General features: G+C 42.1%; 1 protein-coding gene across 1 annotated transcript in view; it reads left to right on the top strand.

Moving 5' to 3' along the window:
• Window positions 1-16,470, top strand: part of LRP11 (LDL receptor related protein 11) — a 57,941-nt gene extending 41,471 nt beyond the window's left edge. The window contains exons 6-7 of the mRNA XM_027551809.1: window positions 7,034-7,129; window positions 14,546-16,470. Of these exons, the coding sequence (XP_027407610.1) occupies window positions 7,034-7,129; window positions 14,546-14,700 (251 nt within the window). The 3' untranslated portion in view covers window positions 14,701-16,470. The remainder of the gene's footprint in view (window positions 1-7,033; window positions 7,130-14,545) is intronic.
• The last annotated feature ends 641 nt before the right edge of the window (window positions 16,471-17,111 follow it).

Genomic DNA, 17,111 nt, shown 5'->3' with positions numbered 1-17,111 from the left:
TAAACCTTTGACTTGGGCTGTGAAGGTGTAAAGAATGGAGTTTCATAGATGCAGCGAGATAATATCCAGTTATTATTTCTATTATACGGAGAAGGCAATGGCACCCCACTCCAGTACTCTTGCCTGGAAAATCCCATGGACGGAGGATCCTGGCAGGCTGCAGTCCAGGGTGTCGCTAAGAGTTGGACACGACTGAGCGACTTCACTTTCACTTTTCACTTTCATGCATTGGAGAAGGAAATGGCAACCCACTCCAGTGTTCTTGCCTGGAGAATCCCAGGGATGGGGGAGCCTGGTGGGCTTCCATCTATGGGGTCGCACAGAGTTGGACACGACTGAAGTGACTTAGCAGCAGCATTTATATTATTTTTCCTAATCACTAAAGTAAAATGTATTTACTGTAGAAAATTTGGAAAATACAGAAAAATATGAAGAAGTAAAATTATCTAGCAAAACTCACCATTAACAATTTGTTGCATTTTCTCCCAGTTCAGTTCAGTTCAGTCACTTGTGTTCGATTCTTTGCAACCCCGTGGACTGCAGCACACCAGGCTTCCCTGTCCATCACCAACTCTCAGAGCTTACTCAGACTCATGTCCACTGAGTCTGTGACGCCATCCAACCATCTCATCCTCTATTATCCCCTTCTCCTCCCGCCTTCAATCTTTCCCAGCATCAGGGTCTTTTCCAATGAGTCAGTTCTTTGCATCAGGTGGCCCAAGTATTGGAGCTTCAGCTTCAGCATCAGTCCTTCCAATGAATATTCACGACTGATTTCCTTTAGGATGGACTAGTTGGATCTCCTTGCAGTCCAAGGGACTCTCAAGAGTCTTCTCCAACACCACAGTTCAAAAGCATCAATTCTTCAGCACTCAGCTTTCTTTATAGTGCAACTCTCACATCCATACATGACTACTGGAAAAACCATAGTTTTGACTAGACTGACCTTTGTTGGCAAAGTAATGTCTTTGTTGGCAAAGTAATGTCTTTGTTGGCAAAGTAATGTCTCTGCTTTTTAATATGCTGTCTAGGTTGGTCATAGCTTTTCTTCCAAGGATCAAGCGTCTTTTAATTTAATGGTTGCAGTCAGCATCTGCAGTGATTTTGGGGCCCCCCAAAAAATAAAGTTTCTCACTGTTTCCATTGTTTCCCCATTTATTTCCCATGAAGTGATGGGACCGGATGCCATGATACTGGTTTTTTAACGCTGAGTTTTAAGCCAGCTTTTCACTCTCCACTTTCACTTTCATCAAGAGGCTTTTTAGTTCCTCTTCACTTTCTGCCATAAGGGTGGTGTCATCTGCATATCTGAGGTTATTGATATTTCTCCCAGCAATCTTCATTCCAGCTTGTGCTTCGTCCAGCCCGGCATTTCACGTGATGTACTCTGCATATAAGTTAAATAAGCAGGGTGACAATATACAGACTTGACATACTCCTTTCCCTATTTGGAACCAGTCTGTTGTTCCATGTCCAGTTCTAACTGTTGCTTCTTGACCTGCATACAGATTTCTCAGGAGGCATGTCAGGTGGTCTGGTATTCCCATCTCTTTCAGAATTTTCCACAGTTTTTTGTGATCCACAACAAAATGTATATACAGACACATGTACATTTATTCACTTATAACAAAATTAAGATATTATTTTACAAAACGTTTTTCTCACTTATGAATATTTTCATGTTATTAAATTCCATCAAAATCACAAAATTATTACATCCAGGGTAGAAATTCCCTGGTGGTCCAGTGGTTAGGCACAAGTTCAGTCCCTGGTCTGGGTACTAAGACAGTCAAAATATTTTTTTTTAAAGTCCAGGGTAAAGAAAATGGGAAGAAAAGAACAGAGCCTTGAAAGTGTTAGAAAGGGCCTCCCACAATGTGTGGTTTCTGTTTGGACAGCAGCCCCCATTTCCTTCCTCTTCCGTCATCCCTGAACCACCAGACTAGAATCCGAAGCTTCTGACTTCCTATGAGTTGAAATTATGTTATACTCAGCATAATATAAGTAGGTTTAAAAATGCATTGTTGGGGACTTCCCTGGTGATGCCGTGGATAAGAATCCACCTGCCAGTGCAAGAGACATGGGTTCAATCCCTGGTCTGGAAAGATCCCCCAGAGCAACTAAGCCTTTGAGCCACAGCCACTGAACCTACTCACCTTAAAGCCCAAGAGCCACAACTACTGAAGCACACATGCCTAGAGCCTGTGCTCCATCACAAGAGAAGCCACTGCAGTGAGAAGCCCACGCACCACAGCAAAAAGTAGCCCCCACTCGCCACACCTAGAGAAAGCCTGCACAAAGTGATGAAGACCAAACCCATTCATTAAAAATTTTTTTAATGCATTATGGCTTGTGACCTATACCAGTGTTTTACAAGGATCATCAGCTAGTACAGTAAATATAGACAAGTTGACTTTTCCGCTCCCTCCTTCCCGCACAGGCTTGGGAGGATAAATAAGACTTGACTTAACTCACTGAAGACACGCTAAAGAGATACTAAGATTAATACTAATAATGTAGTATAGAAAGTAACGAGAGGAAGGTTTTTAATCTACCACATTGGCAAAGGTGAAAACATAACAATATTTATAAGTGTATAGAGAAGTGTCTCACCTACTTTTGGTGGGATTCAAATTAGTACAGTCTTCCAGAGGGCAGTTTCTGAAGCCTTGTATGTATGCCTTGACCCAGTTAGCCTGCTGTTAGGAATTTATGCCAAGCATGTTACTAAGGATGAAGTTAAGGGTGTGGGCGAATATTCAGTCCCACCGGTGAACGCATGCTCTGTACTCAAAGAGGCACAGCGGGGCTGGCATTTGCTCGTGATGCAGAAGCACAATGGCTGGATTGTTTTCCGGGGTGGTTGCAGCTCTAAGGCCTGTTCTCTGTGTGGTCCAAGTCGTCTGTTAACAAGGCAGTCCTCTTGTGTGGACCCAGCCGAAGGAAAGACATCTGGTTTCCAGCTCTGCAGATCGGCTAGAAAAATGGTCGGGTATCCCCATTCACACTGAATCTGGGTTGTTTTTTCTTTTTAATAATTAAATTTTTTATTCCACGCTCTAACAACCTTCTTCCATTTGCTGACTAGTCTAATAACTTTTTAACTGGAGAATAATTGCTTTACAATATTATGCTGGTTTCTGCCATATATCAACATGAGTCAGCCACAGGTACGCATATGTCCCCTCCCTCTTGAGCCTCCCTCCTGACCCTGAATCTGGATTTCTTTTTTAAACTAGAATACATGTTCATCCCAGCAGATTAGCCAAATTTTTTAAGGATCCGGATTAAAGCATGGACTTAGCTAAGCTAAGCTAAGTCACTTCAGTTGTGTCCGACTCTGTGCGACCCCATAGACGGCAGCCCACCAGGCTCCGCCGTCCCTGGGATTCTCCAGGCAAGAAGACTGGAGTGGGTTGCCATTTCCTTCTCCAATGCATGAAAGTGAAAAGTGAAAGGGAAGTCGCTCAGTTGTGTCCGATTCTTCGCTACCCCATGGACTGCAGCCTACCAGCCTCCTCCATCCATGGGATTTTCCAGGCAAGAGTACTGGAGTGGGGTGCCATTGCCTTCTCTGGCATGGACTTAGGAGAATGCACAATTTCTGTATGGAGGTGAGGGGGTTTGCCTGTACTTTCTCGAATTCCCATGCTAAATATGCCAAAGCCTCACTGTTGGACTTATCTCTGGAGGTAATGAGTGAGCAACTTCGATCTTTGGATTATCATGGAAAGTATTTTATTCAGAGGGGACATTCTCACAAAGGATATTTAAAGGGTTTCTTTTTTTTTTTCACATGCCCCATATATCATGTTTTCATTCTGAATAGTCTATTGTCTTCCTGCATGGTGGTGGGAATCAACTGGATTCTCAAATGAATGGAAGATTTAGTTAAAGAAATGTACTTGTCACAAATGAAGATAATCAGATGGCTATTTCCACAAACTTATTTTGAAGGGAGTAGGTCCTCTTTCATTGACCTAACTTCTTTGGAAAATATCATCTAATGAGCTATAATCAGCTGACGCCTTTAAATATAAAGTATTCTGGTACATTATTTGGCATTGCCTTTCTTTGGGATTGGAATGAAAACTGACCTTTTCCAGTTCTGTGGCCACTGCTGAGTTTTCCAATTTGCTGGCATATTGAGTGCAGCACTTTCACAGCATCATCTTTTAGGATTTGAAATAGCTCAACTGGAATTCCATCACCTCCACTAGCTTTGTTCATAGTGATGCTTTCTAAGGCCCACTTGACTTCACATTCCAGGATATCTGGCTCTAGGTGAGTGATCACACCATCGTGGTTATCTGAGTCATGAAGATCTTTTTTGTATAGTTCTTCTGTGTATTCTTGCCACCTCTTCTTAATATCTTCTGCTCCTGTTAGGTCCCATACCATTTCTGTCCTTTATTGTGCCCATTTTTGCATGAAATGTTCCCTTGGTATCTCTAATTTTCTTGAAGAGATCTCTAGTCTTTCCCATTCTATTGTTTTCCTCTGTTTCTTTGCATTGATCACTGAGGAAGGCTTTCTTATCTCTCCTTGCTATTTTGGAACTCTGCATTCAAATGGGTATATCTTTCCTTTTCTCCTTTACCTTTTAAGTCTTTTCCTTTCTCAGCTGTTTGCAAGGCCTCCTTGGACAACCATTTTGCCTTTTTGAATTTCTTTTTCTTGGGGATGGTCTTGATCACTGCCTCCTGTACAACGTCATGAATCTCCATCCACAGTTCTTCAGGCACTCTGTTTATCAAATCTAATCCCTTGAATCTATTTGTTAAAGAAAGGCAATGTTTAAAAAAAAAGAAAAGAAAAGAAAGGTAATGACAAAGAATATTCAAACTACCTCACAATTGTACTCATCTCACTCGCTAGCAAAGTAATGCTCAAAATTCTCCAAGCCAGGCTTCAACAGTACATGAACCGTGAACTTCCAGATGTTCATGCTGGATTTAGAAAAGGCAGAGGAACCAGAGATCAAATTGCCAACATGTGTTGGATCATTGAAAAAGCAAGAGAGTTCCAGAAAAACATCTACTTCTGCTTTATTGACTACCCCAAAGGCTTTGACTATGTGGATCACAACAAGCTATGGAAAACTCTTAAAGGAAGGGAATACCAGACCACCTGACCTGCCTATTGAGAAATCTGTATGCAGGTCAAGAAGCAACAGTTAGAACCGGACATGGAACAGCAGACTGGTTCCAAATTGGGAAAGGAGTACGTCAAGGCTGTATATTGTCACCCTGCTTATTTAACTTCTATGCAGAGTACATCATGAGAAATGCTGGGCTCAGTGAAGCACAGGCTGAAATCAAGATTTCTAGGAGAAATATCAATAACCTCAGATGTGCAAATGACACTGCTCTTATGGCAGAAAGTGAAGAAGAACTAAAGAGCCTCTTGATGAAAGTGAAAGAGGAGAGTGAAAAAGTTGGCTTAAAACTCAACATTCAGAAAACTAAGATCATGACATCTGGTCCCATCAGTTCAGTTTAGTTACCCAGTCGTGTATGACTCTTTTTGACCCCATGAACTGCAACATGCCAGGCCTCCCTGACCATCACCAACGACCAGAGTTTGCTCAAACTCATGTCCATTGTGTTGGTGATGCCATCCAACCATCTCATCCTCTATCATCCCCTTCTCCTCCTGCCCTCAATATTTCCCAGCATCAGGGTCTTCCAATGAGTCACTTCTTTGCATCAGGTGGCCAAAGTATTGGAGTTTCAGCTTCAGCATCAGTCCTTCCAATGAACACTAAGGACTGATCTCCTTTAGGATGGACTGGTTGAATCTCCTTGCAGTCCAAGGGACTCTCAAGAGTCTGCTCCAACACCACAGTTCAAAAGCATCAATTCTTCGGTGTTCAGCTTTCTTTATAGTCCAACTCTCACATCCATACATGACCACTGGAAAAACCATAGCCTTGACTAGACGGACCTTTGTTGGCAAAGTCATGTCCCTGGTTTTCAATATGCTGAAGAAGCTTTACAGTTTTTTGTTTGTTTGTTTCTTCATAAAATTCCTCACATCAGCAGATCACTTCTGATTCATTTCCATTGAGCATTTTATTTTGCAAAAGTCTCACCTGAAATTACACTTCAGCCTGAGGGTAACTCCACTAACTCATTCATTACAATATTGTCAATATCATTAAGCACACAAGTTCTATGAATTCCTAAATGGCAGATAATAGAATGATACAACCATGGCTCAGCAGAACCTGAGATGAAAATTCTAAGATTTAATCTTCTATTGCATTTGCTCTCAGGAGTATGTTATGACTGAGTAGGACAGTTGAACAATGAACAAGCTGTCATTAAAGCAGAAGTGCTGGTTTTCAGGAGTATGTTATAACTGAATAGGACAGTTGAACAATGAACAAGCTATCATTAAATCAGAAGTGCTGCTTTCCACCAACAAGCAGTTAGACACATCTGAGTTTAAATCTCAACCCTATGACTCACTGATTACCAGAATGAAACCGGGCAAGCACTGAACCTCTCTGAGACTAACTAGAAAAAAAAAAAAAAGGCAAAAGAGCTATTAATGCCTGCCAAACAGCATTGAGGTAAGAAAGTGAAGTTGATTTGTGAGTGACTTATGTGTTTAGTTTCTAAAGAAAAAAATGTTTCTGGACTGTTTGCGTTCTATGGTATAAAGTCCAAACCTAACCCTTGACTTTTCTAGCTGAGCTTTTCACTTCCTTCTCTGGGTGGAGGGGTAGGGGTGGGGGTGGAGTGAGGGGTAAGTTCTGGAGTGGTGAGCTTGTTTCCCGTCTCCGTCCAGTGGTTTTTCACTAGCCTCACCTCTGCTTTATTCGGTTGGTCACATTGGTTATCTCGTGTTTTAGTATCAAACGTAGGCCTATGTTTATTGAAGAAATAAAGCCTGTAAGTCCTTTCTTTAAGCCCTACCTTAATATATATATGTATATATATACATATATATATATGAGGCTGTATTTTCATGTCTATTTCCTGAAGTTTCTGATGCACCTTCAATATGTTTTATTTATTTTCCGCAGATGGTGGTTCCTCAGGGAAGAACAGAAAAGAGGAAAATTATATTTTTGAGTCAAAGAGCAATCGAGGAGGAGGGGAACACCCAGCCCCAGAAGCAGGTAAATGTTCACCTTGGAAATTCATTGCAGAGTCAGAACAATTGCAGAACCACGTATCCTGTAGCTGAGCTTATTAACTGAATCTGCAAGAATTCATGACAAGAACAGGGTATATGGGTTGGAAAAACTGTGTATTCTCATCTTCTATATCACACTTCATCTTAGGGCTCTTGAACTAGTACCTTCACAGCTTTGGTCCTCAGCTTTCTGTTCTCTGAGTTGACTGGAGAGGATGATCACTACAGTCCCTTTCCAGGGGTAACATTCTGTGGAATGAGTAGTACTCAGGACACAGTGGTTAAGAACATGGGCTTCCAGATCAGATGCCAAGGTTCAAATCCCCTGCTCCATCACTAACTCCATGACCGGTTATCTTCTCTCTCTGCATCTCAATTTCCTCATTGGTCAGACGGGTGTAATAACTATACCTGCCTCACAGAGCTGTTAGGGAGAATAGATAGGACATCATATAGAGCTTTTAGCATATTGCTTGGCTCATGCAATAAGCCATATAAATGATGGCTATTATGACTGTTATTTGTGATCAACAAGGGCAGAGGTGTTAGAGTGTACCGTTCTCTCTCCAAGTGCTTCAGTAACAAGAGATGGAAGACACAGGAATGGGGAAAGGGTGCAGGAGGTAGAGGGGATATTTAGTAAGTAGAAAGAAAACTATAATGTCATGGTTTAGGTTATTCTTAACTAGATAGGAAACACTTTCAACATAGTCCTGTAGAAAGGTAGATTTTGATCCTAAATCTCACAAACTAATTAGTAAAATAAAGTTTAGGAGAACCAAATATTATTAAGCTACAGATCTAAACATTGAGAAGACTTCCTTTCTATCCTAGAAGTAGTCTCGTAACAATGGTCACACATAATTTTTAAATAAAATTGTTAAATAATACATAAATTTTTAACAATAAATAAAATTTTAAATAATAAATAATAAAATAATCCAGATATCAAGTATCTAGATGCTGCCCGGTCTGCGGACCTGCTGGACATAGCTGTCCCAGGATATTTAAATAAAAAGAGCCTGTTGGACTTCACTGGTGGTCCAGTGGCTGAGAATCTGCCTACCAATGCAGGAGACACCAGTTCGATCCCTGATCCGGGGAGATTCCACATGCTGTGGAACAATTAAGCCTGTGCGCCACCACGAGAGAAGCCGCCACAATGCGAAGCCAGCCCTGCGCGACCAGAGAGTCACTGCCTCTGCTCACAGCAACAGAGACTCAGTGCTGCAGCCAAAAAATAAACTAAAGAAAAAAGAAGAGCCCGCCCCCTGCCGACAGACACAGAGAACAGGGCTCGCCCCTTGCCTCCATGGCCAGATGTGTCCAGAGACCTTTGGTTCTAATTGCCCGGTGCCTGTCCTAATTGTTATATACCTGAGTGTCACTCCCAGTCTTATGAACAGAATACCCAGTTCATCTACTTAACTCATTTCTGAGAAAACTAGCATGGTGTGTTTTAGAAGAGTGTGTGTGCGTGTGTGTGTGTTAAGTCTCTTCAGTTCAGTTCAGTTCAGTTCAGTCGCTCAGTCATGTCCAACTCTTTGAGACCCCATGAATCGCAGCATGCCAGGCCTCCCTGTCCATCACCATCTCCCAGAGTTCACTCAAACTCATGTCCATCGAGTCAGTGATGCCATCCAGCCATCTCATCCTCTGTCGGCCCCTTCTCCTCCTGCCCCCAATCCCTCCCAGCATCAGAGTCTTTTCCAATGAGTCAACTCTTCGCATGAGGTGGCCAAAGTACTGGAGTTTCAGCTTTAGCATCATTCCTTCCAAAGAACACCCAGGGCTGATCTCCTTTAGAATGGACTGGTTGGATCTCCTTGCAGTCCAAGGGACTCTCAAGAGTCTTCTCCAACACCACAGTTCAAAACCATCAATTCTTCAGCGCTCAGCTTTCTTCATAGTCCAACTCTCAGATCCATACATGACCACTGGAAAAACCATAGCCTTGACTAGACGGACCTTTGTTGGCAAATTAATGTCTCTGCTTTTCAATATGCTATCTAGGTTGGTCATAACTTTTCTTCCAAGGAGTAAGCGTCTTTTAATTTCATGGCTGCAGTCACCATCTGCAGTGATTTTGGAGCCCCCCAAAATAAAGTCTGACACTGTTTCCACTGTTTCCCCATCTATTTCCCATGAAGTGATGGGACCAGATGCCATCATCTTCGTTTTCTGAATGTTGAGCTTTAAGCCAACTTTTTCACTCTCCTCTTTCACTTTCATCAAGAGGCTTTTTAGTTCCCCTTTACTTTCTGCCATAAGGGTGGTATCATCTGCATATCTGAGGTTATTGATATTTCTCCCAGGAATCTTGATTCCAGCTTGTGCTTCCTCCAGCCCAGTGTTTCTCATCAGTCGTGTTCAATTCTTTGAGACCCCATAGACTGTATCCTGCCAGGCTCCTCTGTCCATGGGATTCTCCAGGCAAGAATACTGGAGTGGGTAGCTATTCCCTTCTCCAGGGAATCTTCCAGACCCAGGGATCAAGCCTGCATCTCTTATGTCTCCTGAACTGGCAGGCTGGTTCTTTACCAATAGTGCCTCCTGGGAAGCCCTTAGAAGAAGGTGGGAAATTTTAAATTACCTGAACTAAAAGCATTAAAGTATGCCAACTGAGTATTTAAAAGTTGAAAATAACTTTCAGTATCCTAGCAAATACTTTATGGGAGGCATCATCTTCTTTGTCATCAAATTGATTAATAAATCATTCCTGATTCATTAGCCGGGAATCAGATATGACAGTAGAGCAACCCTATGCCTGACTTTTTGTTGTTGTTTAGTTGCTAAGTTGTATCCAACTCTTTTGTGACCTCATGGACTGTAGTCCGCCAGTCTCCTCTGTTCATGGGATTTCCCAGGCAAGAATGCTGGAAGTGGGTTGCAATTTCCTATCCAGGGGATCTGCCTGACCCAGGGACTGAATCCTCCTCTCCTGCATTGGCAGGCAGATTCTTTACTACGGAGCACTTGGGAAGCCGTATCTGACTTTGGCAAACAGAAAATCCCCTTAGATTATATGCTGTTTTATGATTGCCATAGCTCCCTCTGAGTCCCATTCTTGGGACTGGGGTCTTCGATCATAGCTCTCTTCTCCTGAAGCCTGAACGCTGGTGTTCATCTTCAAACAAGTCATATGCATTTAGAAAGGCAGCCTGTAATCAATTTCCTTCTCTGAACAAGCAGAACTGGGGCTGGGTGTCGGGATCCAGTTTGTAAGAAATGGTTTTAGATTCCTAGGGTTGACCAAATCTCTTTTTCATCCAGTTCCTTTGTAACCTATCCATGTTTGTGACTAGTACTGGAAGATGCAGGAAAACTGACACCTTCAGGGCCAAACTGAGCCTTTTCAGAACTTCTTTCCTCAGGGTCACCATTAGGAAACTGGAATGTATGCACCAGCTCAAGAGTCAAATTCTAGATGGTTGGTTTATCACAGACTCTTATCTTTTACAATTCTCTTTGGGAATATTGTGCATGTATGCTCAGTCATGTCCAACTCTTTGCAACCCCATGGACTGTAGCCTCCTAGCCTCCTCTGTCCATGGGATTTTCCAGGTAGGAATACTGTAGTGGTTGCCATTTCCTTTTCCAGGGGATCTTCCTGACCCAAGGATCGAACCCACGCCTCCAGCGTCTCCTGCATTGGCAGGCAGATTCTTTGCCACTGAGCTTCCTGGGAAGCCCTTGGGAATACTGGCCTCACTCAAACCACTGTTTTGTATCAAGAGTCACTGATGCAACCTCCTCATCCCATCCTCCTGAACCCAGACAATTCCAGAATGTTCTTGAGAATTTTCTTCAGTTTTACCTAGGATTCCACAAATACACCAGAGTTTGAAATGCCATTAGTGTGTACTCAGCTCCAGCTCCTCTTGTCTTGGAGAGGAGGCCAGCTATACCTGGGAATGATTTTAAGCTCAGAAAATCAAAGCTATCCCAGGTGGCGCTAGTGGAAAAGAACCTGTCTGTCAACTTAGGAGACACAAGAGATTCAAATTCGATCTCAGGGTTGAGAAGATCCCCTGGAGGAGGGCATGATAACCCACTCCCATATTCTTGCCTGGAGAATCCCATGAACAGAGGAGCCTGGCGGGCTACAGTCCATGGGGCTGCAAGAGTCAGACACGACTTAGTGACTAAACCACCACCACCATCAGGAGTGAACTTTCTCAGTTACTTGCCCCCAATACCTGTCAGTACCCACCCTCTCTCTTTTTTTTTTTCTTGGCCCCACTGTGCTGTATGTGGGATCTTAGTCCCCCAACCAGGGATCAAAGCCATGTCCCCTGCATTGGGAGTGTGGAGTCTTAATCACTGGACCACCAGGGAAGTCTTCCACCCTCTCTTCCTTTCCTCCAGTGCTAAAGGAAAAGTATCCCCTCTTTCCAAGGTCAGTATCCCTCCCCCGACCTTGATGCAGCTCCTTATCACCTCAAGTTTGTTTTTCCATCATTTATTAACTCCCCATGTTTATAATCTCCACTGGTTCATTCCCCTAGACACATTCAGCTCTCAAAATATACAAGAAACAAAACAGCATCCCTCAGCCTTCAATCTCCCTGTAAATGAACTCCCAATTGCTAAGCGCAGTGGCCTCTCCAGGCCTCGCCTCACTTGACCTTTCCTTAGCATTCGATTCTGCTGACCACTGTCCTCTTGAAATAGCCTCAGCCCTCTGCTTCCAGGACTCCCCACTCGGTTGGTTGCCAGCCATCCCTCTGACATGTCTCTTTCTATGCTTTCTGGTTCTCTTCTTTGTCTGCCCTCTTAAATGTTGATGTCTCCTAGAGCCTTGTTCCTGGCCCTCTTCTCTCTTCCCTTTCTCTCTGGAAGTCTCACCCAGTTTTGTAGCTGCAACCACCACCTTAATTCTAAAGGGCTCCACATATTTTTAAAAAATTTTATGTATTTATCTTACTTTGGCTGTGCTGGGTCTTTGCTGCTGTGCTCGATCTTTCTCTAGTTGTGGTGAGCAGGGACCACTCTCTAGTTGCAGTGTGAAGGCTTCTCCTTGCAGTGGCTTCTCTTGTTGCAGAGCACAGGCTCCAGGAGATGCGGGCTTCAGTAGTTGCGGCACACGGGCTTAGTAGTTGTGGTGTATGGGCTTAGTTGCTCCATGACATGTGGAATCTTCCCGGGTCAGGGATCAAATCCATGTCTCCCACATTTGGCAGGCTGATTCTTAACCACTGGACCACCAGAGAAGTCCCAACCCTTCACATATTTAAGCCCAACTAATCAAAGAACCAAATAGAAAAATTCTACCTAGATTGGCGTTCAGTTCAGTTCAGTTCAGTCGCTCAGTCGTGTCCGACTCTTTGCGACCCCATGAATCGCAGCACGCCAGGCCTCCCTGTCCATCATCAACTCCCGGAGTTCACCCAGACTCACGTCCATCGAGTCAGTGATGCCATCCAGCCATCTCATCCTCTGTTGTCCCCTTCTCCTCCTGCCCCCAATCCCTCCCAGCATCAGAGTCTTTTCCAATGAGTCAACTCTTCGCATGAGGTGGCCAAAGTACTGGAGTTTCAGCTTTAGCATCATTTCTTCCAAAGAAATCCCAGGGCTGATCTCCTTCAGAATGGACTGGTTGGATCTCCTTGCAGTCCAAGGGACTCTCAAGAGTCTTCTCCAACACCACAGTTCAAAAGCATCAATTCTTCAGCGCTCAGCCTTCTTCACAGTCCAACTCTCACATCCATACATGACCACAGGAAAAACCATAGCCTTGACTAGACAGACCTTCGTTGGCAAAGTAATGTCTCTGCTTTTGAATATGCTATCTAGGTTGGTCATAACTTTCCTTCCAAGGAGTAAGCGTCTTTTAATTTCATGGCTGTAGGCATCTCAATATGAAACTGTCAAAAAATAATCTCCCTCGCCTACCCTAAACAAGGTCCATCAGTCATCTAAATCGTGCAAGCAAACGTCCTAGGAATCAGATGCATGGACCACTCCTTTTTATATCTGCACTTCATATATAATTCTACCATAGTAACTACAATACTTTATTGTATCTTTTCATTTAAATGTCTTTCTTACCCAGATTTGAAAATGATCATTAGAAAATGGCATTAGAAAATACTCTCATTTAACTTTTGAAGAAGTGGTATAAATAGTGGTTCTGAAACTGTACTGTTTTACCACGTCCCATACTTAGTCAAGTCACTTAATCCTCGATAACTTAGTTCCCTCATTTGTAAAATGGGGATACAAACAGTACGAACTCATATGGTGGTTGTGAGAATTAAATTACTTCATGTATAAAGCACTCTTTACTATCTTTGATTATCAGTGTCAGGCACATGGCTATTAATGCAAAATGAATGAATAAATAAATGAAAGAAAATATTATGAAGTCAGTTTATGCAATGGAGATTTTTGCTCTTCTAGTTCCACCAGTTGGCAAGGCCCCTGTAGCTAAAAATATTTCCACCATACCATCTCCAAGCCTGGCCTGACTACAGAGCAAAGCAGACTAAGAATAGACCCTGCTGAGCTTGATAAGACAGACTGATCTGGGGTACACTCTGTCCCTTCTGGACTCCTGGACGGCTCTAAAAGATGCTTCTAGTCTAGGTGTCTAGGACCAACCCCACAGGGAAAAAACCCATGAAGGAGAAGTAGAGATTTTTTTGCCTTTTTTAAAATTATTTATTTGGCTGCACCTGGTCTTAGTTGCAGCATGCATGCATGTTTAGTTGCAGCGCCTGAACTCTTAGATTCTTAGTTCCCTGCCCAGGGATTGAACCTGGACCCCTGCATAGGGAGCGCAGTCCTAGCCACTAGACCACCAGGGAAGTCACTTCCTCAAGTTTTTAATAATGGTTCTACAGGCTGAGAGTAGGTTCTCTGGCTTTAGGAAATAAAAATGTCTTTAAGCCCTAACCAGAGCAAGGAATCAGGAGTTCGTCCATATTTATTTTAATGGAGAATGATCATGTATGAATCCATAAATGTAAGCTACAATGAAAATATTTCCTATGGCTACAGTGTCTTTACGGTTGTCTGTTTACAGGATGTCTATTAAAGTTGGATATAGGGGAGTCTGACTACAACATTTGTACCCGCTGTTGGCATATGCATCTCGTAGGAACTTGACACACAAGTTGGCTTTAAGGAAGTCTGTGTTTGAGACCCAGACCTCAGTTTACAAGCTGTGTGCTCTTAGGCCAATTACTTAATCTTTCTGTACCTCAGTTAATCTGCCAAACAGAGGTAGTACAAGTACCTACTTGTAGTATTAATAGTACTTCTAGTAGTACAAGTACCTACTGAGTTGTTCAAGTTAAATAAAACAGTGCATGCACAGTGTTTATCATATAGTAGATTGTAGCTGTTACTGTTCTTAATCATTGACTCACCCTTGTTCATTTCTGACCTTGCACAGGTGCAGTGCTGCCTCTGGCCCTGGGTTTGGCTATCACTGCTTTGCTGCTTCTCATGGTTGCCTGTCGACTACGACTGGTGAAACAGAAACTTAAAAAAGCTCGTCCCATTACATCTGAGGAATCTGACTACCTCATAAATGGGATGTATCTATAATAAGTGGAATCTAAACAGCTGAGGGCAAGGACATGTTTCACTTATAATTTATACATAGTTTGAGTTCTGATATTTATTACCTCTTGTTTTTAACTAAGCTAAGAAAACTACTGAAAACCCTGGAAGATTCTGCAAATACTCAACCTTTGCTTTTATTTATTGATTTTCCTTGGGAAGTACGTAACACATTTTGAAATTTAGAGGAGTCCACATGATTAAAGACTTTTACAAATCTAATTCTGATTTATGTAAGCTATCCCTAAAAATAGGAATTTGTAGTTAGCCAAGGCAGAAAATTCAGTGTCTCTAAAGGCGCCTGACAATGGCGGTGTTAACACTTTGCTTCACAGAAGCCAGCCATTGGCACTTCATAGCACCCCGCATCCCTTGTCCCGTGGCCTTCCCCTTCCTCTCAGCTTCCAGTGCTCTCCTTTCCCTTCTCCTCTTCAAAACCTGTTTCTGGGGATGGATCTCAATTGAGCACACACCTTCAATGAGATATTACCTGTGGCAGGAATATCTAAGCTATAAGCCTAATGATCAGGTCAATGAGGCCTCCGGGAAGGTAAATAGCAGTTCTTTCCAATCGCTGACTGACATCATGTCACGTGGCTGCTTCATTCTCCCAATGGAGAGTAACTCAGACTTTTGATTACAAGTAGCTCTAACATGGTCATCAAGTGAGATAGGAAATCAAAGCAGAAGCAGAGAACCTGGCAGGTCAAAAACTTAACACTTAGCTGAGGGAAAAATGAACAAGGATGTTTAGTTCTTTCTTGGATCTACTCAATGCTGCTCAATGGTCCAGAACATAGCAGCTCACTTATATAGAAACTGGTTTTCAACATTAGTGTTGAGGGAAGGAAAAAACCACATTCAAATGGAAAAACAACACTGAATGGATCTCTGGGTACAGCTTTTGCAAAAATAAGAGTCAGTGATTCATGAATAAATAATCAACTTAAGAATCGGTGATTCTTCCATTCAGTGGAGTGATGCAGTTTTCCCATTATTTATTTAATGCTCTAAATTGTTACAGTATGCAAACAGCTAATGCCAGGCTTACATACTCCCAGAGCATAAGGGAGTTTTGCACAAATTCATCTTTATAGAAAACCAGCATCTAGCTTAGCATCTTTTGCCTTTTAATCTGTAGGATTTTAAAGGCATATTATTTCCACCATTGCTTAATGCTGGGACAATACACATTCTAGAAATTACTGAGGCGGATGTATGTGTTCTATTTATATAATAGTTTTTTTTTTTTTTTACCATAAGTGGTAAATCTTTTAAGATACTTGAAAACCCTCTAGAAAACTATGTTTAGACTGAACCTGATGTAGGTTGTTCCTTTAGCAAAGGACTTAATTTGGGTCAGAGATATATATTAAGAAATGGGTAGTTAGTGGTCAGAAAACAAATTGGTTATTTTTTATTTCCTGAGAAACTCGAGCATTTTGTTGAATTTTAGAGTTGAGCAAAGATTTAAATTTCTCCTTAAGGAGTTTAGAGAAATGACTGTATGAATGAACTTAAGATGTTTGTATTCTTTATGTGATGCTGTGCAGTTTGTTTTTATATAGAAGGATGTCACCTACAGCCATATTCAATAACATAAAAACTGTTGAGGCATGCATCTTTCAGCACATCTTTTATACATGAAGAAATTAAAACACAATTTAGTATTGCTATGGTGTTGAAATTCTTGATAAAAAGATGTTCCATATCTATGTGTACAATATTCTTTAATAAATTGTATTTTATTCTTAAGCCTCTTTTTTTTTTTTTACAACTTTTAATACTTACTAGTACAGATGTTCTCCAACTTGATATGTTGCTCAGACTTACCTTTTTTTTTCTTTATGATGGTGCAAAAGTGATACATATTCAATAGGAACCGTGCTTGAACTTTGAATTTTCCTTTGGCTAGTGATATGCTGCGTATCTCCTCTCATGACACTGGCCAGTGGTAGCACAGGTCTCCCCCCCACCCCCAAGAAAATATCCTTTTTACTATTGATTGAAAACTAATACAATAGTGTTATCATGGAAATTTTGCAGCCTCTTTGATCCGAAAGCTAATTTCTAGCCAAAATCCTGATAGGATAATCACCAACAAACCTAAACAAACAGTGCTGGCAAAAGAAATTACTCAATGTGATGCAAGGCTGTAAGGGGCACAGTAATGTTCAAGGCGTGGGAATTCAAATACAGATGTCCTCGGCTGCCCTAGGTCCCTGGATCATTGCCTCTTGTATTAATACTTAAAGTATCCTCACTGTGACCATCACCAGCCTGGATACTCCACCCAAGTGAGGATGAGTTCTTTAGACCCAGCAGCCCTAGAACTTCCTCTCATGAAAAAGGGAAGGAAGTGAAGGGAAAGGGAAGAAAAGCAGCACAGGAAATAG

Source organism: Bos indicus x Bos taurus, chromosome 9, assembly GCF_003369695.1.
Source record: "Bos indicus x Bos taurus breed Angus x Brahman F1 hybrid chromosome 9, Bos_hybrid_MaternalHap_v2.0, whole genome shotgun sequence".
NCBI lineage: Eukaryota > Metazoa > Chordata > Mammalia > Artiodactyla > Bovidae > Bos > Bos indicus x Bos taurus.
The sequence above is the reverse complement of the archived record's forward strand: the minus strand, read 5'-3'. Positions and strand labels throughout refer to the sequence as shown.